A 26,801-nucleotide genomic window follows, 5' to 3' on the forward strand; every position below is an offset into this window, starting at 1 on the left:
GGGACTTGCTGACCCCGGCAGGCGGGGGCCGGCCCCGCACCTCCCTCACTGCATCTCAACCTGCATGAGCCCCAGGTGCTGGCCCAAGGCTCACCTCAGCTTCCTGGTCTGTAAAGTGGGAACGCAATCATTCCTGCCTCGTGCAGCTGCCGTGATGTTTATCAGAGTGATGAACACAGGCGCTCACAGGAGCTTCATGCTCGGATCACCTTCAGGACTAAAAACACCAGAGTAATAATAGGAAGCACTCGGACGAGCGAGCCCGGAAGTGTGCATATTAACTTACAGTAACTCCCTGAGGTCGCTGTTCATGTCATCCCATAATACAGATGAGGAAACGGGGGCACAGAGAGGTTATGTGACTTGCTTGAGGTAGCACAGCTGGCCAACAGTGGGCTGGGATCAAGCTCAGTCAGTCTGGCCTTAGAGCCCTGGCTCGTAACCACTAGGTGAGGCTGCCTCTAGGATTAAGGGGGCTACAGGAGGTTAACCAAGGCAGGCTTCTTGCCGGTGGTGTTGGGGGATGTTTTGTACAGTGTTTTGGAGAAGGAAGGAGGCAGAGAAAATGAGGCAGGGCGTCCAGGATGGTCACAGAGTTCCTGTTTATTGAAAGAAGAAGAGCAGAGGGGCTTTCAGCTTAGGCCACAGTCGCTCCTGTTCATCGAGCTTCTGTCCGGGGTTAGGTCCTGCACTTCCACCCGCAGTCCGTTTCATCCTTTGGCCAATCCTGGTGCAGCTGTGAGACCCATTCTACAGATGAGCGGTCCGAGTCCCAGGGAGGGCAGGCCACATGCCCTGGGTCATGTTGGTTGGGGAGTGGAGCTGGCACTCCACCCCTAGCCCAGGGCAGCAGGGTTGGGAGCCCTCACCCAGGGGAGTGGGCTTCCCAGGCCCCCACCCCACCCTCCCACGCCCCTCCATCCAGCCCCGCTGGGCCCTCCACGTCAGCTGGGCCCTGCAACCAGAGCCACACCCATGCCTGGACTGGCCACCTCCCAGCCTCAAATGCCAGGTTTGGGAGCCAAGGCCCCAGAGCCCGTTGTTCCTCCCAGCGGCACAGCTGGCCACCACCGCCTGTCCCATTTTGCTCATTCCGAGCACGTGCCCCCACCTGACCTGGTTTCTGGGCTCCTGGGGCCCTGGGTGGGGGGGAATTCCCCTCCCCTACTCTGGATAATTGCCTTTGGGGCCCGGTGCAGCCAATGCCTTTACAGTGGAGGTGGTTGGCGGTGGCTGTCATCTGAATTAGAAAGTCTTTCAGCAGTTCTGGGCCCTGTGAGTGTGGTAAGAGGCCTCAAGCGCCTAGACCCCCACCTGTTGCAGCTTCTCCAGCTCTTGGACGGGTTACTGTGACTACCTCTCCGGCTCTCCCCCCGGCCCCCTTGCTCTGCTCTAAGACCAACGGAAAGTTTTTCTTAACAAGGACGTTTTTCAAGCCTGCTGACCCTTCATCCGCTTCCAGGTTTGGCTTTGTGCACAAGCCATGCTGCTCCACACCAGTGGGTTATTTTAGTTTCTGGGAGTTAGGGAGCTGCTCAAGTCCTGGGCCCTTCTCCTTCCAGTGAAATCTGGTAGGGTTTGGGATGGGTTCTTCCCACCACTGCTCCTTGGGAGCCTGACCTTGGATCTCTGCTGGAGTGTCTGCCCTCCCTTTGCTTTAGTGAGCCCCAGGGCAGAGGGGTGCCGGGTCCATGAAGTTTCTGTCCAGAGGGACAGAGGCATTAGGCCAAACATGTCATTGGCTCCATCTTCCCCCTGGTGGGCGTAAAGTGTACTGCAGTAGATTATGAAGTCAAGTGAAGTCGCTCAGTCGTGTCTGACTCTTTGCGACCCCATGGACTGTGGCCCACCAGGCTTCTCCATCCATGGGATTTTCCATTTCCTTCTCCAGAGGATCTTCCCAACCCAGGGATTGGACCCGGGTCTCCCGCATTGCGGGCAGACGCTTTACCATCTGAGCCACCAGGGCAGTAGAGTATACCGGACTTAATCTGCCAGAGGGAAGGGAGGAAATTGTCTTTGAATGTTTGACAGCCAGTTTGTTTAGAAAGAGTTAAAGAACGCGATGCTCTGGGAACTCAGCTTAGCCGACATGCTGTCCCCTCATCCAGCCCCCAGTAGAGGGGGGGACGTTGGCTTAGGATATGAGGCTGCCCAAGTCCCTTAGAGCTGGCAGGTTCCAGAAACAGCAAGTCCCTTGCCCTGTTTCCTAACCCCTTCCTGTCGCCCTGATGGCCCTGTGGCTTCCCCTGTCCTTGTGGCCCGTAGGGCTGTGGCACCAGGATGGGAACAGGAAGCGGCTGTTAGCTGCAGAGAGGAGGTGGAGGCAGCGACCGCCTGGCCTGTCACTCCTGATGGATGCTAAGTGCCTTGCAGGCATCCAGGGTCATTCAGAGCCTGCCCCTCCTGACCACCCAGCACCAGGCTCTGAAAGGGCTGGCGGGGAGGGCGCATGTCACAAAAGCCAGCCAGCCCCTCTTGCTCAGTCTGGAAATGTACATTTTTAATGTTGGATCTGTGATCTTTATGCTCAAAACACACCGACCTCTGGACACTCAGCGTTGGAAGGGTCTCCTTGGATAACTGGCCAATCAATCACTCTCGCTTTGAGTGCAGACTCCTGGGTACCCTGCCTCCCCATCAGAGCAGCCATACCCACTGGGGCTGGGGGTGGAGGTGGGGGAATGGAGAGGAGCCAGCCATGCAGATGAAGGGCAGGGCCCTCTCCCCTGTAATATAACGGATCTAAGGCGCTGCAGCATGCTAAACTCATTCAGCCCCTTAAGCTTCCCCAAGTACAGAGATGAGAGAAATCCTTTCTGAGAGGGGAACAGGTCTGGCCAGCAGGTCTGCTCCCAAAGTGGAACAAATTGGCAGGGAGGCCCAGCACCCTGCTGCCATCTCCCAGGGCCCTTGGTTGGAGCCTTTGGAGTGGGCTTCAGGGCGGCCCCCAGTTCGGGCTCCCAGCTCCGAAGCCCCCGAGTGTGCTGGTGTCTTTGTGTCAGAAGCCGGAAGCACAGGCCCCAGCCTCAGCCAGCAGGAGCCCCTCAGGAAAAGCCCTGCAGGCTGACAGCTCGCTGGCCACTCGGCTTTGACCCGGCCCAGGCCTGTTGTCCCCCCAGACCCTCCTGCCGGGGAGCCCTTTGCCGGGGCCCTGGGAACAGGCTGCCCTGTTTCTGTAACGTCTGGGCCCAGCTCTTCTGGTCCAGCCCTCTGACCTCACACATACCAACTCTCCCCCACTGCAGGCACCGCTTAGAAGAGGGTCAGGCCACCAGCTGGTCACGCCGGCTCAAAGTGTTCCTCTGCTGCACTCGGACGAAGGACTCCCAGTCAGTAAGTACTGGGAAGTCGCCGCCCCGGGGCTCGGGTCCTCGGCTCTGCCGGGTGGGGCGGGGCTGGGCTTTGAGCAGGACAGGAGGTGACAGCCTGCTCCTCAGAGGACCTGTTGTCATTCACTGCCCGACTCCCTCCTGCGTGTGAAACAGCCCTTCCCTTCCTTTGTCAGGGGACAGAAAAATGGGAAGACCTTTTATTGACCCCCTTGGAACTTAGAGATGAGTCTAGGAGAAGAGGTACTCAAGTATCAGGGCAACCTGAAGACAAAGAAAAGCCAGCTGCAAGGGCCTCCCCGCTGGCTCAGCGGTAGAGAATCCGCCTGCCAATGCAGGGGACATGGGTTCGATCCCTGGGTTGGGAAGATCCCCTGGAGGAGGGCATGGCAACCCACTCCAGTATTCCTGCCTGGAGAATCCCATGGACAGGGGAGCCTGGCGGGTTGCCAAACAGTCAGACTAAACCACAACCAGCTGCTGGTCCTTCTGTAAAATCAGCTGCCATGAGGTCAGTGCGGCCCTCACCCTCCGCACCCACTAGGGCACTGCAGAAGGAAGGTGGGTCAGCAGTGGGTGGCCCCCGGGCGGGGGAGGGGAGGCAGGGCCCTGGGAGCCCTCCGTGGAGAGCTGCCCCCTCCTGTGCTGGCAGGGTCCTTAGGGATCATCTAGGCCCACCCCTCACTTTGCAGATCAGGCAGCTGAGGCCCAGAGAGGTGGAGTGACTTGCTCAGCGTCCCACAGCTAGGTAGTGGCAGAGCCAGTGAGGTCAGGAGACCACTCCTGCCTGAGCCAGACAGCCAGTGCCCTCCATGGAAGCCACCGGAAAAGGCTCCAGTGGCTCCTACCCACCCGAAGCCCCTGCTGAGCCATAGAGTAAGTAATCAAGTGTAAGAAAGCCCCTCCCACCCCCGGAGGTTCCCTGGTGGGTGGGAAGCACCCCCACGGGGCTCTCTGGGGGGGTCTCATCCAGGGCACATCCACCCCTCCTGACAGGCAGATTGGGGGCTGGTGTTGGACCCTGGGGAAAAGGCAGAAGTCTTTTCTCAAAAAAGGCAGGGTGTTCCCCAGAAGCTGGGTCCCACCAAACACTGATGGTGGTCAGGTCAGGTCAGGTCAGGTCCCGCCCAGAGTTTTGATCGGCTCATGCTATGTTGATCAAACATTTGTACTGGATGCCAGGATTTAAAAATCGGGGGCGTTTGTGTCGAGTTCAGTATTTCTAGATTCGGCCCTTGCATTAGGCGTTTGAGTTTGCAGCCCTTGATTTTTCTTCTTTCACAAGTGCCAGACACTCAAAACCCAGCAGGAAAAAGCGGGTTGCCATGAGTCTGTTCCCACCACAGCCTCTCCTGACAGGTTAGGGAAGAGGTTCCAGGCTCCCACGTGTCGGGAGGCAGAGAGGACTCTGCACAGGGCTGGCAGGGTTGCCTCTGTCCGCATGCCCTCCCCCCAGCCCCCGGCCCCAAGCACGGGTGTCCTGAGGACAGAGCTTGCAGGCCAGCTGGGGGCCAGGGCCCCCGCATCACACGCCCCTTCTCCAGGTCCAGGCACATGGTGGGGGTCCCTGCACCTCCAGCTGTGGGCAGGAGCAGGGGGTGGGGTGGGGGGAGTGGGGGGGTGGGGGGTGGGCAGGGAGGCCTGAGACCCTGGGCTCCAAAGGGCGCTTGGTGGGGCCATTCAGGGTCACAGCTGGAGGGAGGTGGGAAGAAACAGCGTGGGAGAAAAGCAGCCAGGAGCTCAGTTTTGGCTCCTCTGCTGGAGGGAAGGGCGGAAGGAGAAACAGGCCGGCCTGCAGGCCTTGGTTCCTAGTCCTGGAGGAGGAAATGGTTCAGGGGCATCAGGCCAGTGCCTGAGTGCCAAAGGAGTGCCAAGGACAGGGTGGGGGTGGGGGCACGGGGAGTGGGGCCGGAGAAGGGTCCCTGCGGACGCCCATCCCCGGACATTCACGCCCGGCCTCTGTCCTCTCTCCTGCTCCCTGCCACCGCCCCCCGCCGCCTCCCCGGACCATGTAGGACGCCTACTCGGAAATCGCCTACCTCTTTGCCGAGTTTTTCCGAGACCTGGACATTGTGCCGTCGGACATCATCGCCGGCCTGGTGCTGCTCCGGCAGCGGCAGCGGGCCAAGCGCAATGCCGTGCTGGACGAGGTGAGCCCACACGCGGGTCGCATCCCCACTCTGCCCTCCACCGAGGCTGTCCCTGCCACCCCCGGGTTCCACGCTCCCCTCCCTGCCCCAGCTCACCCTCAGCTAGCCGCCCAGGGTCTCTGCTCGAGCTGCTTCCCTCTGCAGGGCCCAGAGGCTGTCTCCACCCATCTACCGTCTAAGCACAGGGGCCCCACGACACACCCAGCTCTGCGCTCTGGCCTCTGCACTTGCCTCATCACCCGCCCCCCTGCAACTCGCCGGTCCTAGCTGGGGTCTCCCAGCATCTCGTATAAAATATGTTTTCTCCTGGCCTGGGCCGGCTCCCTCCCCTGGCATGGATGCTTTGGGTGGAAGGGAAGCAACTGGAAATATGAGGAGACCTTGGATTTGGAAAGCGGGCCGGGTCATGGAAGAGCTAGAAACCACACACCCCTTTGGGGTCTCAGGGCCTTGGGGGGCAGACAGAGTGCAGAGCCCGGGCCCGGACCCCTTTCTCGACCGTGTGGCTGCGCCCGGGGCAGCCACCCTCACGTGCTTGTCTTCCAGGCCAACAACGACATCCTGGCCTTTCTGTCTGGCATGCCGGTGACCCGAAACACCAAGTACCTCGACCTCAAAAGCTCGGTGAGTCAGGACCACCCGCAGCGCACCGGGTCCCTCTCTCCCTCTGCTGGGCTCACCCGAGCAGACCGCCTGCCGGCGGCCCCTGAGGCGCCGGCTGCACCTGCTCCGCTGTGGGTCTCGCCTCGGCTCTCCAAGCAGCCCCCTTCCTCCCAAACACACTCTGACCTGCCCCCCTGCACATTGCTCTGGTTCTACAGGCAAACCCCTTGAATCGGCTCCACTGAGCTCAGAGTGTTTGGCCCTGGCCTCCTGAGATTGTCAACTACTTCCAGGGGCTGAGCTGCTGTTATTCTTGCCATGGTTGTTATTGTTATGAAAGGCAGCAAGACGTAGCACTTGGTTTCCAAGGTTTTTGTTTTTGTTTTTTGAGTAGCAGGAGCTCTTCTTAAGTGCCTTTAGTAGAAAATCTGGCGTAGTGTGTCCCAGTGAAGGAGGGGCTGGTCCTAGGCTAGAGGAGCCCCTCACCCAGGGCGGGAACTGCAGCCAGACAGCAGACCCTGCGCTGGGAGCAAATGGATTTAATCTGTGGCTCCGCACCGGGGGCTGTGACCTTGAGCGAGTCCCTGACCCCACTGAGCCTATTCCTGCAGCGGAAGCGGTGCTGGGCCTGCCTTCCACCCAGAGCCCTGGTGGGGAGGGGATGCGTGAACACCGGTGCCCGTCAGGACAGAGTTAGAAAGGATTCGGCCTTCACATCTGACTCCCCTGGAAACGCCGGTTCTCCATCGCGCCACCATCCCCCACCCCCCGGCCCCACCCCGCTCTACAAAGCCGGCGGGTATTTGCATGCGTTCTCCAAACAGCCCATCCATAGCAGGCCCCCCGGGTGCCCGTCCCCGCCTCCCTCGGGGATGTCCGCCCGGCTCGCTCTCCCCTGCGGAGGGGCAGGGCGGGGGTGGGGCCGCCGAGCCCCCAGGTGCCAGAGCCCCGCCCTCCGGCGCGAGCCAGGGGTTAATTACCTCCTGCGCCTTCCTGAAGAGCAGACGGAGCGGCCCGGGATGGTTCCACCCCTCTGGGCCCCGATTAAGGTGCTGCTTATTTCACTTCACAAGATGACTAATCACCGTCTTTAACTTTTACAAGGTGACTAATTCCCTCTAAGTGCAGGAGTCCCCCAGAGCCTGGGGCGCCCGGGACTGGGGAGAAGAGGCTTCCCTGGGACACGTGTGCCTCCTGCCTGCCTCCCTGGCCAGTCTAGCTGATAACAGCAGCCACCGGCCTCAGACACCGGCTTTCAAACCGGCGCCTTTCTCAGAACCATCCCGACTGCCCCAGACGCCCTTGAGTCAAGCCAGGGTCTCCCTGAGTGCGGAGCAGGGCGGGGGGGATTGGTCTGGCCCCCAGCGTGTCTGCATCTCCAGGGCCGGCCCTGCTGTTCCTGGCCTGGGCATCCTGCTCCAAGGGGAGGGTCCAGGCCTCTCGGGGGTCAGTTGCCCTTCCCGGGGCCTGATGGCCGAGGCGGTGATTGTGTCTCTCACTTCTCCCTCTCTTCCCTTCTTGGGAAACCTGCAAGGAAATCGATCCAGTGCTCTGAGTGTTTTTCTGTCCCCAAACCATTAATTCTGAGATTGGAGCAACAGGACAGGTCTCAGGAGGTTTCGTGCCCTGGTTGCTTCCAGTTAATTAGGGAAATGCAATTATCATCTGGAGGCGTGTTCCCTCCTCCACGCGGGGTGGGGGTGGCGTGGTCTGCAGCCTGTGGGGAGGGCAGCTCTCGCCTCCATTGCCTCCACGAAGGGGAGCCCGTGGGCGCCGAGGCTACAGGCGGGAAGGGCAGGAGGTGACCCTCCTCTGCCTCTTCACTTCCAGCACGAGATGCTCCGCTATAAGGAGGTCTGCTATTACATGCTCTTCGCCCTGGCTGCCTACGGCTGGCCCATGTACCTGATGCGGAAACCTGCCTGCGGCCTCTGCCAGCTGGCCCGGTCCTGCTCGTGAGTACCCCAGCCCCTCCCGGATCCCCGCCTGCCCTTGGCGAGTGCAGAAGGGCTGAGGTCACAATGCCGGGCTAGCCCATGGTGGGGCGGGGGTCTCCCTAAGCGACTGGGCCTGCCACCGTGCCCCCTGCGGCCCATGCTGCTGCTCTTCTGCACCATCTCTGGGCCAGGACCTTTCTGGTTCTGCATTATCCTGGCTGGGGTTTTGGAATCACACTTTGTGGGTTTGAACCCATACTTTGTCACTTTCAGAGTCAGGCAAGTCAGCATACCTCTGCAAGCCTCAGTTTCCTTATCTGTGAAATGGGGATGGTAACACATACCTCCCGGAGCTGCTCTCATCTCCCTCCACACCCCTCTCGAGCCCTCCCCTCTGCCAACTTCCTCCCTTCCCCCAACTCCCCTCCTGTGCTCTGCCTTTCTGCAAGAAAGGCCTTTCTGGATAGAGACCCAATCCAAAGAAGCCTCTGGAAAGGCAGCAAGAAGGCCTTTTGTGAACGGCTCCAGTGCTCTTCACAAGGAGTTGGCAAGACCTCAGCTGGATGCTGCCCTTGGCCAACTTCGGGGGCGGGGTGGTGGGGGGCAGCCGGGGTGGACTCTGCCTTCCTAAGTGTGCCAGAGGAGGGCTCGGCTCCATGAGGGCCCCTCCCCTTCTCTGGCATCTCCTCCTTCTGCCCAAGCCTGGCAGAAGGAGGATGGTTGCCCGGGTTCCCTGTTTCAGACAGGCTGGCATGTTGGGCGGGCAGCTTCTGTCCACCACACCCCTGCCCTTGGGGCCCACGGCAGCCACCCCCTCCTTCAGTGTCCTTTCCCCAGAAAGCCAGGGGGCTCTTTGGGTTGCCGTCACCATCCCCCAGTGACTGATAGAGCCGACCAGGGCACCCCACGCCCCTCCCTGTCTCTGCCAGCCCACAGACAGCATCCTTGGAGCCCCTGCGGCCACTGAGAGGTCCTGAGGGGTCCTGAGACCTGGGATCCCACAGCCCTGCTCCATTACTCACTGGCAGGGCAGGGACGTCATTTGCACAGGCAGGCCTCTCCTGCCAGTAGGATCTTTCAGAAGCCGGGACAGGGGGGTAGTGTCCCTGGTGGTCTGGGCATCTAAGGGGCTCTGCCAACGGGGCAAGGCTGCATTCATATCAGTTTCTCAGAGCTGCCAGAAGAGGCAGCAGAAAGACCTCAGACCCGGGAATGCCCAGCTGGGTCCCTGCTGAGAAGAGCCGGGTGCTGGAAATCAGAGAAGAGGCAGGCCTGAAGTCTCAGCCTACAGCCCAGAGGGTCAGGCTACCTTCTCCGAGCCCAGCCTGTCCTCAGCAGCCCAGGTTCCCAGCATGGGCTAGATGAAGGACTGCCTACCTGCCTCAGGCCCAGGCTTGTCACCTGGAGTGGATTTCCCATCCCATGCAGAGCATGGCAAGCCAGGCCTGCCTATGCCCCCCTGCAACCCTGGGGACACCCCCATTCAGCCCCAGCCCTGCCCTGGACATGTGGTTGGTCTCCTGTGGGCAGGAGAGGCCCTGACAAAGGCCAAGCACGTGCTCAGGGCTCCCACGGCCTCGGAGCCCCCTCAGCACCCAGCCTCCTCTAGGTGGGAGTGCTGGCCTCAAAGGTGCCATGGGCCCTTCCCTCCCAGGCTGCTGGCCCTGCCGCTCTTGTGGTTCCCCAAGCCCCCAGGTCACTGACTCAGGGGCTGTCCTCTCCCTGGTGGCTGCTGTGTGCCAGGCTCTTTCTGCATCTTGGGCCTCTGATCTCACCCCAGCCTTGTGGAGTAGCTATCGGCACCTGCCGCCCAGGCCGTTGCAGTCAGGAAGGGCCACCAGAGCAAGGGTTCCAGCCTGGGTCTCTGTCTCCCAGGCCACGCTGGCAGTCACCTGCTCAGTGCTGGAGGGCCAGGCTGAGGCTGGAGAGCGGTGATAGCTGCCTGAAAATGAGAGCCTGGCCCACAGACCCAGAGCTGTGTCCACTTGGACCAGCAGTGGCAGGAGAGGGGAGGGGTCTCCTGGAGTAAATGGAGGTGGTTGCCCACCCCAGGCCCTCTCGCTTCCAAGATGTAGCTTGACCCTGGGTTTTCCCATGGAGGCCTCTTTCCGTTGGGAGTTCTGCATCAGTCCCTCAGGGGCTGCTGCGGTGAAGACAGACCTCTCCGCGTCACCTAAATTTAGGATTCTTAGTAAAATCTTAGCCATCAGATCAGGAAAGCAGACGGTGGCTACAGCCACGAAATCCAAAACGCTTGCTTCTTGGAAGAAAACCTTTGACAAACCTAGACAGCATATTAAAAAGTAGAGACATTACTTTGCCAACAAAGGTCCGTCTAGTCAAAGCTATGGTTTTTCCAGTAGTCATGTTATAGATGTGAGCGTTGGACCATAAAAAAGGCTGAGCGCTGAAGAATTGATGCTTTTGAACTGTGGTGTTGGAGAAGACTCTTGAGAGTTCCTTGGACTGCAAGGAGATCAAACCAGTCAATCCTAAAGGAAATCAACCCTGACTATTCAGTGGAAGGACTGATGCTGAAGCTCCAATACTTTGGCCACCTGATACAAAGAACCAACTCATTAGAGAAGACCTTGATGCTGGGCAGGATTGAAGGCAGGAGGAGAAGTGGACGACAGAGGATGAGATGGTTGGATGTATGACCAACTTGATGGACATGAGTTTGAGCAAGCTCCAGGAGATGGTGAAGGACAGGGAAGCCTGGCATGCTGCAGTCCATGGGGTCGCAAAGAGTCAGACACAAGTGAGCGACTGAACGGCAACAGGAAAGCGGGCAGATTTGGATCACATGCTTTCTGGGTCCCTGAGCCCCATATGTTGGGCGCTCGCTCCCTCTGGTGGCCCAAGGAGTAACTGCACCCAGGCTGGGTGTCCAGCTCAGCAGCTCACCCATTCATTTTTGGGGAGATCAGTCCTGGATATTCCTTGGAAGGAATGATGCTAAAGCTGAAACGCCAGTACTTTGGCCACCTCATGCGAAGAGTTGACTCATTAGAAAAGACTCTGATGCTGGGAGGGATTGGGGGCAGGAGGAGAAGGGGACGACCGAGGATGAGATGGCTGGATGGCATCACCGGCTCATTGGACATGAGTCTGAGTGAACTCCGAGAGTTGGTGATGGACAGGGAGGCCTGGCGTGCTGCGATTCATGGGGTCGCAAAGAGACACGACTGAGCGACTGAACTGAACTGTGTTGTGGGCAATGCCAAAGAATGTTCAAACTACCCCACTATTGCACTTATTTCACATGCTAGCAAGGTAATGCTCAAAACCATTCAAACTAGGCTTCACCACTGTGTAAAGTGAGAAATTCCAGATGTACGAGCTGGATTTAGAAAGGGCAGAGGAACCAGAGATCAAATTGCCAACATCTTCTGGATCATAGAAAAAGCAAGAGAATTCCAAAAAAATCTACTTCTGCTTCATTGACTACACTAAAGCCTTTGATTATGTGGGTCACAACAAACTGTGGAAAGTTCTTCAAGAGATGGGAATACTAGACCACCTTACCTGCCTCCTAAGAAACCTTTATGCAGGTCAAGAAGCAACAGTTAGAACTGGACATGGAAAAATGGACTGGTTCCAGATTGGGAAAGGAGTATGTCAAGGGTGTATATTGTCACCCTGTTTATTTAACTTATATGCTGAGTACATCATGAGAAATGTCAGGCCGGATGAAGTGCAAGCTGGAATCAAGATTGCCGGGAGAAATATCAGTAACCTCAGATATGCAGATGACACCACTGTTATGGCAGAAAGCAAAGAGCCTATTGATGAATGTTAAAGAGGAGGGTGGAAAAGTTGGCTTAAAACTCAACATTCAAAAAACTAAGATCATGGCATCTGGTTCCATCACTTCATGGCAAATAGATGGGGGGAAAATGGAAACAGTGACGGACTTTATTTTCTTCGGCTCCAAAATCACTACGGACTGTGACTGCAGCCATGAAATTAAAAGGCACTTGCTCCTTAGAAAAAAAGCTATACAAACCTAGACAGAGTAGTACAAAGCAGAGATATCACTTTGCCAACAAAGGTCCATAGCTTTGACTATGATTTTCCCAGTGGTCATCTATGAATGTGAGAGTTTGACCATAAAGAAGGCTGAGTGCTGAAGAACTGATGCTTTTGAACTGTGGTGTTAGAGAAGACTCTTGAGAGTCCCATGGACTGCAAGGAGATCAAACCAGTCACTCCTAAAGGAAGTCAGCTCTGTATATTCATTGGAAGGACTGCTGCTAAAGCTGAAGCTCCAATACTTTGGCCAGCTGGTGTGAAGCGCCGACTCATTGGAAAACACTCTGATGCTGGGAAAGACTGAGGAGGGTAGCAGGAGAAAGGGGCAACAGAGGATGAGATGGTTGGATGGTATCATTGACTCAATAGACGTGAGTTTGAGCAAACTCCGAGAGATTGTGAAGGACAGGGAAGCCTGGCATGCTATAGTTCATGGGCTCGAAAAGAGTCAGACACAACTGAACGACTGAGCAACAACTGTGTTTTTGGTGCTGGGGAGGCACAGACAAGGAAATGCAGTGCTTTGGAGCATAGGAGTGTTTTGGAGAAAAATTGAGCTGACTGTGTGGTCAAACTGGGGAACACTGGGCAGGGGCTAGCTGTCATATGAGGTGGCCCCAAGAGGATCTCAAAGCAGTATAAACTGCGCAGAGGCCTCAAGAAGCGAGGGTTCCAACCACACAGTATCCAGGAGGAGAATGTTCCAGGTTGAGGGAACAGCAGTGCAGAGATGCTGAGGCAGGAATGTATCCCCAGTGCATCCAAGAGGAATGGGAGGCAACAGGCCAGAGAACGGAGCCAGATGGAGCTGGGCCCTTGGTGCTTGCTTGGACTCTGGCGTTTATACTGGGCAGGAAGGGCAGCATTGGAAGGTGTTGAGTGTAGTGATGTAGCTCATCTTATAGCTTAAAAAAAAAATTTCTTTTATTTATTTATTTTTGGCTGCGCTGGGTTTTAGTTGCTGTAGCTGTGGAGCGTGGGGGCTGCTCTTCCTTGCCGTATGCAGGCTTCTCACTGAAGTGGCTTTTCTTGTTGCAGAGGGTGGGCTTGACAGTTTCTACAGCACAGGCTCAATAGTTGCGGCTCATGGGCTTAGTTGGTCCAACGCACGTGGGATCTTCCCAGATGAGGGATTGAACCCATGTCTCCTGCATTGGCAGGCAGACTCTTTACCACTGAGCCACCAGGGATGCCACCTTATCTTTTATCATAAAAGGTCACTGGCTGAGAACATAAGGGGTGGCTGTGAGTGAGGAGGACCAGTTGGGAGCCCCTGTGACATTCTGAGGCAGGGAGGCAGGGATAAGGTGGCTTGGAGCAGGGCAGGGGGATGGGGGCAAGAAACGGAAAGCATTTGGCATCTGGATGTGAATTTGAAGGCACAGCTGATGGATGTGCTGACCGATGATATGGGATATGAGGTGGGTTGAGGACCCGCTGGCTCTAAGCGTGGGCTGAATGCCCAGGGGTGGGTGTGGGGGACTGTTGAAGCACACGGGGCTAGGCCCTTGGGATCTGGGGCTGAGGGAACTGCAATCCTGGGGGACATCTGGGAGGAGGGTTTTCATAGGCGGTTGAATGCAAGCAGTTCTGGGGGGCTCTTTGGCACTCAGGTGGTATTTAAAGCCCAAAAGTGGGTGAGGCCCTGGGAGCTTGTGTCATTAGAAAGAAGAGGAGGTCCAGGGCTGTCCTCTGGTCTCAGTGAGAAGACACGGATGAGGAGAAGCAGCCCAGGAGAGGGGTGCCTCCCGCTGAATGGAGAGAGTAAAAGGGGGCGGGAGAGACCCCCGGGGTCACGTGTTGTCAAGAGGCCAAATAAGGCGAGGACTGGGGAACGGGCTGGAGAGCTTTGCAAGGGAGGCTCTCAGAGAGGGCGTGGGGCTGGCTGCAAGAACAGATTCCCGAGAGGATGGGGGGGACCGTGGCTCCATTGGGGTCCCGGGCTCTGAGCCCTCTGCCACCCGCCCAGGTGCTGCTTGTGCCCCGCCCGGCCCCGGTTCGCCCCCGGAGTCACCATCGAGGAAGACAACTGCTGCGGCTGCAATGCCATCGCCATTCGACGCCACTTCCTGGACGAGAACATGACCGCGGTGGACATCGTCTACACCTCCTGCCATGACGCGGTGAGGGTCCAGGCGGGCTGGTCCACAGCCTCCCCACAGCCTGGGTCCTGCGCAGGCTGCAGGGGGCAGACGGGGCTGCCCTCAGTGGCAGGAGCCCTTGGCCTGGCTGGCATCGCTCCCCTAGGTGGGCAAACCAGAGCTGGGCCATCACCTTCTCCCCACATCCTGGCCTGTGCCCACTCTGCAGCTAGGAAGTGGACCCCAGCCCTGCACCTGCTGTTGGGGCTTCTTGGCTCCAGCCTTTGGGGGAAGGAATTGAGGGACGTGGGGAAGCACTGGGGAGGGGAGAGGGCAGCCTCTCGGACCAGGCAGGCAGGACCTGGTGCTCAGGGCGCCCGAGTCAGCGGAGTTGGGAGGGCAGGGCAGGCTGGGTGCTGGGCTGGGAGGGACCTACTGTGACCCTCGCAGGCCTCGGGCTCAGGGGCCAGTGGAGCCAGAGTCTCGGGCCCGGAGGAGATCTGCTCCCGTCACTTCCCCGCATCCGGCCCCATTACAGGGGCCCCTGCGGCTCACTCGCTGCCCTTCTGCCAGGTCTATGAAACCCCCTTCTACGTGGCGGTGGACCACGACAAGAAGAAGGTGGTGATCAGTATCCGGGGAACCCTGTCCCCCAAGGTACGCCGCCCAGGGACCCCACCCGACCCCGGGCCCCCTCACAGCCCCTGGGGGCGCCCACCTCCTTCTCCCTGTTCTCAGTCCCACGCCTCACCGTCCTCCCTGCCCCCAGGACGCCCTGACAGACCTGACTGGTGACGCCGAGCGCCTCCCCGTGGAGGGCCACCACGGCACCTGGCTGGGACACAAGGTACCCCCACCTGCTCTCGTGGGCCCCCATGTTTCTCCTCTCTGCTGCCAGCAGGCAGGCCTGGCCCGTGGTTGGGGCAGGGCCTCCTCCGGAGTCGCTCCTCTCACCAAGAGAGAGATGGTCAGGGTGGTGTGGATCAGTCTGGACCATCCACTGCTGCCCACCTGCCAGGACCCCCAAGCCCTGCACAGCCCAGACCCTGTCCCACAAGAGAGAGCTCAAGGAGGCAACAGAGAAGGGATCTCACTGGTTCCTCTTAGACCCACAATCCCTCTGAGTCTCAGTTTTCTCATCTGTGAAATGGAAATGATGTGATCAAGTGTCCACCAGCACCCCCAGCCCCCCGCCAGGTTGTCCTGAGGACCCAAGGGGGACGTGAGCGGGACAGGGTTGCTGAGCTTCCCATCACTGGTCTCACTGGTCCCTGATGGGCCCTCGTGCCTCCCCATGATAGTGACACCCACCTCTGTTCCTCCTTACCCAGGGGATGGTCCTCTCGGCTGAGTACATCAAGAAGAAGCTGGAGCAGGAGATGGTCCTGTCCCAGGCCTTCGGGCGAGACCTGGTAAGGGGTTTTTCATGCCGCAAGCCCTCCCACGAGGCAACAGGCTGGGGACAGAATGGGTGAATGATGGCGCCCTCCCCACCCCACCCCCACAAGCCAGACTCAGACACTCTCCTTCCATCCCAGGCCCCCAGCCCTCTCCTCGCTGCTCAGTCCTTCCCACCCTCTCTGGCCCTTTCTTCTTTGGTACCAGCTCCTCTTGGACACCTCTGCTCAGCTCCACCCACGTTATGGTGCCGGGCACCCAAGGCACAAAGATGGCTCAGGTCCTGGGCTTCTGAGATGCTGAGCAGAAAGAACACAGAATGTGATTGCAGAGCAGATAGAAGGGCCACTGCTGTGGTTGGGTTGATCTGAGCCCGGCCCACTGCCCACCCCTCCCTGTGCAGGCAGGCAGCTCCCGAGGGGCTTGCAATTACCCTTCCCAAAGCCAAGCCGTCCCTGGGCTCAGGAGACCTGGTCCAGCTGTTGGGGCCCAGGGATGGGAGCAGGTGACCACATGGTCATAGTAGAACGTAATCACTCATACAAAGGTCTGTCCCAGGTGCAGGCTTCCCTGGTGGCTCAGTGGTGAAGGATCCACCTGCCAATGCAGGAGACCCAGGTTCAATCCCTGGGTCAGGAAGATCCCCTGGAGAAGGAAATGGCTACCCACTCTAGTATTCTTGCCTAGAAAACCCCATGGATAGCGGAGCCTGGCGGGCTACAGTCCATGGGGTCTCAAAGAGTCAGACACAACTTAACTGACTGAACAATAGCAACAATCCCAGGTACAGACACAATGTCTTGGAGGGAGTTAGCCTCTCCTGGAAAATCAGGAGGGGCTTCTCCAAGGAGAAGGCTTCTCCTCTGTGCAAGGTTTTGAAGGATGAGTAGGAGTTTGTTAAATAGTCTCTCTAAGAAGTTGCTCCATGGGCATCTAGCTTGGCTCTTCCTGTGCCCAGCACAGCGCAGACGTGATCCCAGGCCTCTGGGGAGCGCCCTCTGCCTCCCTGGGGTCAGCCTGGCAGCAGCAGGGCGGGGCGCTCAGGGCTGCTCTCCGCCCCCAGGGCCGCGGAACCAAACACTACGGCCTGATTGTGGTGGGCCACTCCCTGGGTGCAGGCACCGCCGCCATCCTCTCCTTCCTCCTGAGACCCCAGTACCCAACCCTCAAGTGCTTTGCCTACTCCCCCCCAGGGGGCCTGCTGAGGTAAGTGGTCCAGGGGGCGCTTGGCTGGGGCTGGTGGGGCCAAGGGTGGGCGGTGGGGGGAGCTGGCTTGGGCTGGGGGCTGCCCTGGGCAGGCTGGTGTCTGGTCATGGGGAACCTGGGGATGGCCTGCAGCATGGAAGCAGGCGCTCTGTCAAATGCCAGGCCCACACTGGGATCCAGCCCCAGCAGCGCCTTGCTGACAGGGTAGGCGGGGCAGGGACCCCAGCCCTACTCCCCACAGGGGTCTTATTTTTTTTTAATTTATTTGGCTGTGCCAGGTCTTAGCTCTGGCACTGGAGGTCTTTGCACTTCCTTGTGGCCTGCGAGGTCTTTTTAGTTGCCGCATGTGGGATCTGGTTCCCTGACCAGGGATTGAACCCAGGCCCCCCTGCCTTGGGAGCATGGAGCCCTAGCCACTGGACCACCAGGGAAGTCCCCCCCCAGAGGGTCTCGAGTCAAGAAGCTGGCTCCAGGAATGCTGGAGCAGAGCCCCCCCAGGAAACACACTTCACCCCTCCCCTGCCTTAGCGCCCCGTTGGCTTCCCTTGCAGCGAGGATGCTATGGAGTACTCCAAGGAGTTTGTGACGGCTGTGGTTCTGGGCAAAGACCTTGTTCCCAGGCAAGTCGGTCCCTCTCTCCCCCGGCCTGCTCTGGGCTGTCCTCCCCCTCAGGCCCTCACCCAGGTGGCCCGTCTTTCTCATTGAGATTCCCACCTCCTCGAGGGACCCCAGAACCCCCGCCACTCGTGTCCAGGGTGAGAGGACAAGGTGGGCCCGGCCTGCTCCGCCCCACTTCCTGGCCTCACTTCCTGACTGGGCCCTGCTGAGCTGCAGGCCCTCCTCCACCTGCCCCGTGACCCTGATGGACCAGTCTCCTTGTTCCTGGGGCTCCAGCTGCCCGTCACTTCCACCTCCCCATCCCTGGCCAGCCCCGGCTGACGTTCTGTCTTGTTCCCTCCCCCAGGATCGGCCTCTCCCAGCTGGAAGGCTTCCGCAGACAGCTCCTGGATGTCCTGCAGCGAAGCACCAAGCCCAAAGTGAGCTCGTCCCCTCTCTCCCACCTGGGCAGCCAGGGCTCTAGTCTCCCTGACCTCCTGCTGGCCACCCACCCCTCAGCACAAAGCACACGAGGCCCCCGCTGTGGGAGGCCAGACTGGGGTGTGATTGGTGTCTCGGGGACCTCAGGCTCATAGACTCTCAGCATCTCTGCGCTCCCCCTAGCTGCCCCCTGCCTGTCCTTGTGCAGATGGGGAAACTGAACCCCACAGTGGGCAAGGGGCTCACTTTTGCTCACACAGCCAGTTGTAACACAGTCAGGACGGGAGCTGAGGACTCCTGAGTCCTGGCCCCTCGGCCCAGAGCCACCTGCAGTCAGGCCAAAGCCGTCCCAAGGTTCAGTGGTCCCGTGTGACTGGAAGTCCTCCTCCAAAGCCCACCGCGATCCCCCAGGCTCAGGGAGGCTGGAGTTCACCTGCAGAGGGGACCTGGGGGCAGTGGGTTCTGCTTTTGCCTGCAGCTGAGAGGAGAGGGCCAGCCCTTCCTAACCACCCCTCAGGCCCGTGTAGGGCAGGACACTGGGGGCTTCTGTAGCAAGCTGGCATTCAATGTGCTAAGCCAAAGGTGGGCAGGCTGCGGCCAGGCACGCCAAGGCAGGCAGGGCTTCTGTGCCCCCAGGCCGGCCCTCACTCCACTCACTCTCTCAGCCCAGGTGGGACCATTCCCAGCCTTGGTGCCCAGGACCGTCTGGCAGGCAGGGCGCTGGGCCAGGTACCAGCTGCTAGGGTGGGCAGGCAGCAGAGCTTTAGGAGGAGCCTGCTTCCAGGATGTGGAGCTGCTCCTCCCAGGCACTCGTCTGGCTCAGGAGGCAGTCGGGGGGGCCCAGATGCTGACCTGGCTAAGTGGGTGCAGCTGGCTTGAGCTTTAGGGTCTGTTCTGCCTCTGACTTACAGCCTAGAGCAAGTCCCTTTTCTTCGCTGGGCCTGTTTCCCGTCGCTCCACAATGGGTTGATTGGTCTTGCAGACCCAAAATTCAGCCATCCCACCCCAGCTGTCCCTGGCACCTTTTGGCCATTGTGGCCACCAAGCACTCCAGCCCCTGCCTCTTCAGTGCTGCCCTTCCCTTGCCCCCTCCCAGCTCCCCCGTCACCTGTAAACCCTCCTTCTGAGCACTTCCCCAGCTGGCCGGCGCTGCTCAGCCCTGACCCCACCCCTCCCCTTGTCCCCACAGTGGCGAATCATTGTGGGGGCCACCAAATGCATCCCCAAGTCAGAGCTGCCCGAGGAGGTGGAGGTGACCGCCCTGGCCAGCACGCGGCTCTGGACTCACCCCAGTGACTTGACCATCGCCCTGTCAGCCAGCACTCCCCTCTACCCCCCCGGCCGCATCATCCACGTGGTCCACAACCACCCGGCGGAGCAGTGCTGGTAAGTGGTGCCTGGGACCCAGCAGAGGGCAGGGGATGGGCTGACCTTCATTCGGTCACCAAGGCTGGGCAGTTACGGCCCAGGGCCCCCACCATGGGGCTGCCCCAGCCTTGGGCCCGGGACATGGAATGACCAGCCAGGCCATGCCCCCATCGTCAGCTCTTCCCTGGTGTTCCCCCAGGACAGCTCTCCCCACTTGTGTCCATTTAAAAGCAAATGCCCTGGAGGGTCACCCTAAGGCCCTGGCTGGCCCACACCTCAGCTGTCAGTTGGCATCACTGCTGGGATCAGCTGGCAGTCAGTCAGCTGGTGGGGGCAGGAGAGAGAAGAGGAAGGGGGGCATCAGAGAGACTTCTCCCACCTCGCTCCCTCAACTCTGCTCTATCAGAGGGTTGGGCTATGAGCTGGGACCCTGCCCCAGGGGTGGAGCAGGAATGGCCGAGACCACAGCTGATCAAAGACTCTCTGAGGGTCAGGACTGAGGCCCCAGGTCAGCCTCTCTGGCTCCGTTTGGCAAAGACGTTCCTGGCACGGGTGGGGAGCGAGGAGCCCAGGGACACAGCCCGGCTGGCCCGGCCAAACAAGGGGTCTCCAAATTCACCCAGGGCCGAGAGCAGGGCCAGGGGCCTGGGGGCCAAGGCCAGGCTGCCGCCCACGCCCCCGGCTTCCCTCTGGCCCCTGTACCCCTCAGCTGCTGTGAGCAGGAGGAGCCCACATACTTCGCCATCTGGGGCGACAACAAGGCCTTCAACGAGGTGATCATCTCGCCGGCCATGCTGCACGAGCACCTCCCCTACGTGGTCATGGAGGGGCTCAACAAGGTGAGCTGCCGCCCACCTCCCCGCTGGCCGGGCCCGTCCCCACATCACACACAAGGGGGCGGCAACACTCAGAAGTGTGCACTCCCTGGACACCCAGTGGGCCAGGGAGCCCCTTCGTGTCCTGGCCCCCATACCCGGCTCTGTCTACACCACCATGTGGTCCTGAGGTGGGAGGGTCTAGAAGATGCGTGAGGACCTGTCCCTGAAGCAGGCTGGGCTCAGAAACCCCAAAGCCGCCTGGCGCTGGGCGGATACACAGCCAAGCAGGGGCTGCCTTGGCCATCTCCCAGCCATGGAACGGCCGACCGCAGGGAGGCTCCAATCTGGCCCATGTGTGGGGCGAGGCTTCATCACAGGGCCCGTCTCTGGCCTTCCTGGAGGAGCGGGGACCTGGTAGGAAGGAGAGTGGGCCCAGCTGACCCCATGAAGGTCTGTTGGGCCTGAGAGGCCTGGCCTGCCACCCTGCGCCCACACATGATTGTCACCCCTCAGCCACTGCCCGCTTCCCCATCCCATCCCTAGGTGCTGGAGAACTACAACAAGGGGAAGACCGCCCTGCTGTCCGCTGCGAAGGTCATGGTGAGCCCCACAGAGGTGGACCTGACCCCCGAGCTCATCTTCCAGCAGCAGCCGCTGCCCACGGGGCCACCCGTGCCTGCCGGCCTGGCCCTGGAGCTGCCCGCCGCAGACCGCCGAGACAGCAGCATCAGGTCAGCGCTGTCCCCCAGCCCAGAGAGTGCGTGCAGGGGCCCCAAGCGCGCCTTCAGAGCGTGAATGCTTGTGGACCTTCGTGTACACACCCTGGGCCCTCATATGTTCACACAGCTCTGTCCGTGTGCATAGGAAGGATTGCCCCCCTGTTTGGGGTCGTTCCTGCTCTGCCCTCCACTGCCCCTCAGCCTGCCACCACTGAAGCCCACATGGGTGAAGCCCAGTGGGTGTCTAGGGATGCATACACCCCTGGTCACAAACACAGATTCACTCATTAGCCGTTTAGACCCAAGCAGGTGGACACCCATGCGCTTACACAGAAACACACACATTTGTCGCTCAGTCACTCAGTCGTGTCTGACTCCGTGACTCCCTGGACCGCAGCACGCCAGGCTTCCCTGTCCTTCACCATCTCCTGGAGCTTGCTCAAACTCATGTCCATTGAGTCAGTGATGCCATCCGACCATCTCATCTTCTGTCATCCCCTTCTCCTACCTTCAATCTTTCCCAGCATTAGGGTCTTTTTCAGTGAGGTGGCTCTTTGCATCATATATTAAAGCTTCCATGTGTATATACTTGTGTTCACAGATAGTAGCTCTGGGTGTACAGAGCTGCATACAGACAGACTCACATATAGGACACATCAAGACAGCCAACACACTTCTATGTACACAGGGCTACACTTGCACAGGCAGCCATGCGTGTAAATGAGGGATGCACTGTGCCCAGACCCAGCCATTCAGATACCTGGCCCGGCTGACACGCAACTGCCTGGTATGCATGCTGCACACAGAAACAGAGGTGTGTGCACACACTCCGCTCTCATGCACACTCTTTGGGGGCTCTGAGGCAGTAGCTCTTGAGGCGGGTGGGGCTCCTCTTTCCTCCCTGGGACCCTTCCTTCCCAGGTGGCAAATCTGACCCCAAGGCTGTTGAGAAGGGTGCTGGCGGCTTCCCGGCCCTTGGTGGGCACACCTGGACGTCTCTCCCTGCTGCTGAGCAGACGGGGGAGCCAGTGTCCGTGCAGCCACAGTAACCGCTGCCTCCCCATCCCTGGTCCTTCTCTCTGCAGGCCGGTGTGCGGAGCCCGGGGCTCCGGGGCCCCATCCAGCAAAGGGCTACACCCCCTGGGAGAGGTGGGAGGGACCCCAGGGTGCAGAAGGAAGTGACAGCAGCTCAGAAAGGACCCCCTCTAGGTGCTGGCCCGGAGCGTGCTGGACCCAGTGGATGCGGCTCTCAGCCGTGCCGCCTCCCTCCCTGCCTTCCTTCCTTCCCTCTCTCTCCTTCACCTCTGCCCCCAGGGACCTGGGGCAGCCAGTCTCTCTGGGCCTCCGTCTCCTGTCGGTACCGTGAGACGGGCACCAGTGCCCCCCACCACCACCGCTGTCCCGCTTGGCCCTGCATCAACCCTCCTGTCTTCTATCTTGGGGTCTCCTGAGCTGGTTTTAAAAATGAGGGTTCCCTGTCCCCAGACCATTCAACTACCTTCCCCTCCTCCCCTCCCCAAGTTCCCTCCAGCCAGAGGAGCTGGGGGTGGGTCTCCCCGCCCCTCTGAGTCTCACCCTTCCCTGCCCCACCTGCAGGAGCAAGTCCCAGTCTGAGATGAGCCTGGAGGGCTTCTCGGAGGGGCGGCTGCTCTCCCCCGTGGCCGCGGCCTCGGCGGCCCGACAGGACCCGGTGGAGCTGCTGCTGCTGTCTACCCAGGAGCGGCTGGCGGCCGAGCTGCAGGCGCGGCGGGCGCCGCTGGCCACCATGGAGAGTCTGTCGGACACGGAGTCTCTGTACAGCTTCGACTCGCGCCGCTCCTCCGGCTTCCGTAGCATCCGCGGCTCGCCTAGCCTCCATGCTGTGCTGGAGCGCGACGAGGGCCACCTCTTCTACATCGACCCAGCCATCCCCGAGGAGAACCCATCCCTGAGCTCGCGCACCGAGCTGCTGGCAGCCGACAGCCTGTCCAAACACTCGCAGGACACGCAGCCCCTGGAGGCCGCCCTGGGCAGCGGGGGCGTCACTCCCGAGCGGCCCCCCAGCGCCGCGGCCAACGAGGAGCCGGAGGAAGGGGGCGGAGGGGCAGCCCCCCGCAGCGGAGAGCTGGCGCTGCAGGAGGGGCGCCTGGGGGACTCGCCCAGCCCGCAGGTGCTGGAGTTTGCCGAGTTCATCGACAGCCTCTTCAACTTGGACAGCAAGAGCAGTTCCTTCCAGGACCTCTACTGCATGGTGGTGCCTGAGAGCCCCACCAGCGACTACGCCGAGGGCCCCAAGTCCCCCAGCCAGCAGGAGATCCTGCTCCGAGCCCAGTTCGAGCCCAATCTGGTGCCCAAGCCCCCACGGCTCTTCGCTGGCTCAGCCGACCCCTCCTCGGGCATCTCGCTGTCACCCTCCTTCCCACTCAGCTCCTCGGGCGAGCTCATGGACCTGACCCCCACGGGCCTCAGCAGCCAGGAGTGCCTGGCAGTGGACAAGGTCCGGACTTCTACCCCGGCTGGCCGCGGGGCCAGCCCCACCAAGCAGGACGACCTGGTCATCTCGGCACGCTAGCAGCACCCAGGAGTGGCTACCGACCGTGGCCTGGGCCAGAGCAGGTGGCTCCTTCGGGCTCCTGGTGGCTGCCCCTCGGGCCGGGCAGCTTTGGGGAGAGGCCGCTCCCGGGCCAGTGTCGCCTCAGGCGTTGAGCACTGCTGCTGAGCTGGGGGGTCCGCCTCCCTACCTCAGCTTAGGACCCCCCCGGAGCCAAGGCAGCTGGGATCTGGGCCCTCCAGATAGGGAATGACAGGGAGGGCCGTGGAGCAGGGAGGAGGCTGCAGGGACAGCCTGCCAAAGGGGGGGGGGGGCGGGCAGGGCCACACTCTGCCCTCCCAGCCTGACTGCCCCCCAACAGGGGCATCCTGGCACCCCCTGTTCCAGGACAGGCCATGAGTATGCTGACTCCCCATCACTGCCCTCTGGCTGCTCTCCCAGGGCCGAGATGGAGAGCGGCCCCCTCCCCACATATTCTCATCTGTGGTCCAGGCTGGCATCTGCCCTGGCCACCCCGAGATCTGGTGCCTGCTGGCCAGCCCCGTGGGGTGACCACCCCCCACCAAGGTGGCCTGCAGTGCCATGTATGTTTACAGAAGCTGCTGGGCTGGGCTCAGGAAGTGTCCTGGGCTTACACGCCCCCCTTGCCCTTGCAATCGTGTGTTCAGCCGCCCCTTTCTAAGCAGGCAGGGGCCAGCCTCCACAGGGCCCAAGGCAGCCATGGGGCCTGGAGGTGGCCCACCCATCTCTGCTTGATGTCCCTCACGGTGATCCCTCTGTGGATGGGTCCCGGGTACCCAGGCCTGCCTGCCCCGCCAGCCCGTTCCTTCCTGGTCTGCCCTCTACCCCCAGGATCCTGGCCACTTAAAGGGTGGAGGACACAGGTATGACAAGCCCTGGCTACAGAGCCAGTGCCCTGGGCAGAGGAAGGCCCCACCAACCCCCGCCGCCCCTTTTAATCACCTCCCCCAGGCCTCGGCACCCCAGGCCCTGGGATCTGAAACCAAACAAGCCTCCGCTCCCCGCAGCTCCCTCTCCTTGGCCCCCGCCCTGGGCTCTCTCCTGGGAGCTGGGCTCTCTCCTCTCCCACCTGCCATGTCCTGTTGTCAGTAAGTGGGGCCGAGAGTAGGGTGTTGTGGGACCTGGCTAGACACCCAGGAGGGCGAGGGGCTTAGCCTGAGGCCTGTACAGCCTCCGCTGGAGGGGCTCCTTCCCTGCTGGGTTGGGGAAGCATGGGGGATGGGGTGGAGACCCCGCCTGTCCCTGGAGGCCCAGCAGGGGGTGGTGCATGCTTGGGGGGGGGCGTGTGTGCACGTGCATGATTGTGCGCCGTCCCTGAGGACACGGCCGGGGGTGGCTGGGGCGCCCTCCCCGCCCTCCCCGCCCTGCCTGCTGCCCCCCGCCCCGGCCTGCCAAAACAACAGGCGGCAAACACGAGAGGCGCCATGCAGCAGGGGCCACGGGACGAGCTCAGCTTCTGATACATCGTCCCTCTCGTCTCGCCGGCCACTCCAACCCCTGGTTTGGAAGACAGGCATGTGCCGAGGCGTTGACCGCCTGCTTGTGCCTTCATCTCCTCAGAGGCATGGTCCCCCCTACTCTGGGCCCACCCACGGCCTCCCTGGGTCGCCTAGGGCTTCCCTCACCAAGACCCCCATTTCACGATCACTGGTATCTGGGACCCCTGCCCACCCTGCCACATGGGGACAGAGACCTGGGAGCTGGGCCTCCCTTGCCCTCTGTGACTCCCACCTGCATCAGTCTCCTTCACCCACCATTAATCTCCTGCCCCTGCTGGCTGGCCCCCACCCCCCCTGCACAGAAGCAAGATGGAATCAGTGGCTGTAAGAGTTTAAAAAAAAAAAGACAAATCATAAATCAGAGTAAAGTTCCAACTAGCAACCCAGCCAATAGCAGGGGGGCTTGGGATCTGGCCTTTTAATTCCTCCTCCACCAGGGTGGGCCTGGGACTTCTGAGGGGGCGTGGTGCCCACCCATGCCCAGGACTGAGCCATCAGGGACAGACTCCCCACCCCCAAGGCTGCAGCCGCACAGGGTTGCAGGCTTGGGGCTGGGGCAGGCTCGGACTCAGCCCTGGACGCCCCCGGGTCAGTCCACCCCTCCCCACCTCGCCCCTGGAGGATGGGCCTGCTGCGTGTGTCTCCCTTCCTCCACACACCACACTTGGGGGGGTCTGAGCCACCCCCCTCAGCCCAGCTCGGCTCAGACCGACCCCCCATTCTGTCCCCCAGACCCGCAGCACAAGGTCTCCCGGACGGCACCGGCCTGTCCTCCCAGGGGCCTGGGCGACTTCCATATGCAATCAGTAGTGAGAGCTGGGCCCCACAGACACTCATGCACTGTTCGTGCCATCCTCCCATGACTTTTTGTACCTAATGTATGAAAGATCCAGACTAATATTGCTGTAAAAAAGAGACATTAATATAGCTTATTCTATAAATATATCTGTATATAAAGGTTTCTGTATATTGTATAGAGCTGTGTATAAACTGGATGTAGAAGCATGCTGGCCGCCTGGAGTGACCTCTCTTCCCTGCAGGCTGGGTGGGGTGGGTCTCAGTGGCAGAGTGGCGGGAGGGATCCCCCTGAGGTCGGCTGTCACCACTGTCAATGCCCTGGTCCAGGACCACCCTCAGAGTCTCAGTGAGAGACCAGAAAACCCCTGAAGCCCCATTTGAATGGGGGTAGCTCCTTGTTGGGCCCTGCCTGTGTCAGACATGTGCCAGGGGATCTGTCTGACCACTTTAGGGCCCTTTCTTCCCCCTGAGGGGTCTGAGACCCAGAGAGGGTAAGGAAACTGCCCAAGACCAGAGAGGATGGGGAACCAGCCAGGTCTGACAGTGCCTGCCCTTCCCCCAACCCTGACTGCTGGAAGCCAAGGGTAGGGGGTGGCCAGTTGGTGGAGCACTGGAATGCAGGGGCCACTGGAAGTCTGCTGAGGGCTTCCCTGTGAAAGTGTCTAGTCACTCAGTCATGTCTGACTCTGTGATGCCATGGACTGTAGCCTGCCAGGCTCCCCTGTCCATGGGATTCTCCAGGCAAGTGGGTAGCCATTCCCTTCTCCAGAGGATCTTCCTGACCCAGGGATTGAACCCGGGTCTCCCACGTTGCAGGCAAGTTCTTTACTGTCTGAGCCACCAGGGAAGCCCGTCTTGGCAGCACTCAGACTGGAACTCAGGGTCTACCATCATGGAGACCTCCTAGCCCACCCTCCCTAGGGAGAGTGCAAAAGACCTGGTCAGGCCCAGGAACCCCCTTCCAGCCTGGCCCCAGGCCAGTGAGGCCTGAGGAGCGGCTACAAGGCCAGGGTGGGCAGGCGGCCTGGCCTCCTGCCAGCCCGGTGCCCAGGTCTGCCCCCTCCACACAGCAGATGGCGCTGTTCCTCCAGCCAGTCCCGAGGGGACCTGCACCAGTGCCGCCCAGACACTGACCCAGCCAAGGTCTGACCAGACCTGGACCTTCCCCTCCCTACACTGCCCACCCTCCCAGCTCTGAGTGCAGACTGAGGGGCTGGGGAGGGTGACAGAGTGGTTCTGCCTTCCTCCAGGCCTCTTTGAACAGAGGA

The 26,801-nt window shown here is 60.5% G+C and overlaps 1 protein-coding gene and 1 long non-coding RNA gene across 3 annotated transcripts in view; one reads left to right on the forward strand and one right to left on the reverse strand.

Moving 5' to 3' along the window:
* The window catches only part of DAGLA (diacylglycerol lipase alpha), a 66,820-nt gene extending 41,080 nt beyond the window's left edge, over positions 1-25,740 (forward strand). For both annotated transcript variants that reach the window (XM_069566696.1, XM_069566697.1), the window contains exons 6-20: positions 3,249-3,336; positions 5,348-5,482; positions 6,029-6,106; positions 7,916-8,040; positions 14,027-14,180; positions 14,712-14,795; positions 14,908-14,985; positions 15,470-15,550; positions 16,600-16,742; positions 17,294-17,362; positions 17,707-17,779; positions 18,970-19,166; positions 19,858-19,987; positions 20,510-20,697; positions 22,282-25,740. In XM_069566696.1, coding sequence (XP_069422797.1) covers positions 3,249-3,336; positions 5,348-5,482; positions 6,029-6,106; positions 7,916-8,040; positions 14,027-14,180; positions 14,712-14,795; positions 14,908-14,985; positions 15,470-15,550; positions 16,600-16,742; positions 17,294-17,362; positions 17,707-17,779; positions 18,970-19,166; positions 19,858-19,987; positions 20,510-20,697; positions 22,282-23,236 — 2,578 coding nt within the window. In that variant the 3' untranslated portion in view covers positions 23,237-25,740. The remainder of the gene's footprint in view (positions 1-3,248; positions 3,337-5,347; positions 5,483-6,028; positions 6,107-7,915; positions 8,041-14,026; positions 14,181-14,711; positions 14,796-14,907; positions 14,986-15,469; positions 15,551-16,599; positions 16,743-17,293; positions 17,363-17,706; positions 17,780-18,969; positions 19,167-19,857; positions 19,988-20,509; positions 20,698-22,281) is intronic.
* LOC138427340 (uncharacterized) lies at positions 12,967-14,300 on the reverse strand. Its single transcript, XR_011251951.1, has 2 exons — positions 14,072-14,300; positions 12,967-13,205 (listed from the first exon to the last, which is right to left on the reverse strand). It is a non-coding gene; the product is annotated as an uncharacterized lncRNA (long non-coding RNA).
* Positions 25,741-26,801: the final 1,061 nt, after the last annotated feature.

Source organism: Ovis canadensis, chromosome 21, assembly GCF_042477335.2.
Source record: "Ovis canadensis isolate MfBH-ARS-UI-01 breed Bighorn chromosome 21, ARS-UI_OviCan_v2, whole genome shotgun sequence".
Classification (NCBI taxonomy): Eukaryota; Metazoa; Chordata; class Mammalia; order Artiodactyla; family Bovidae; genus Ovis; species Ovis canadensis.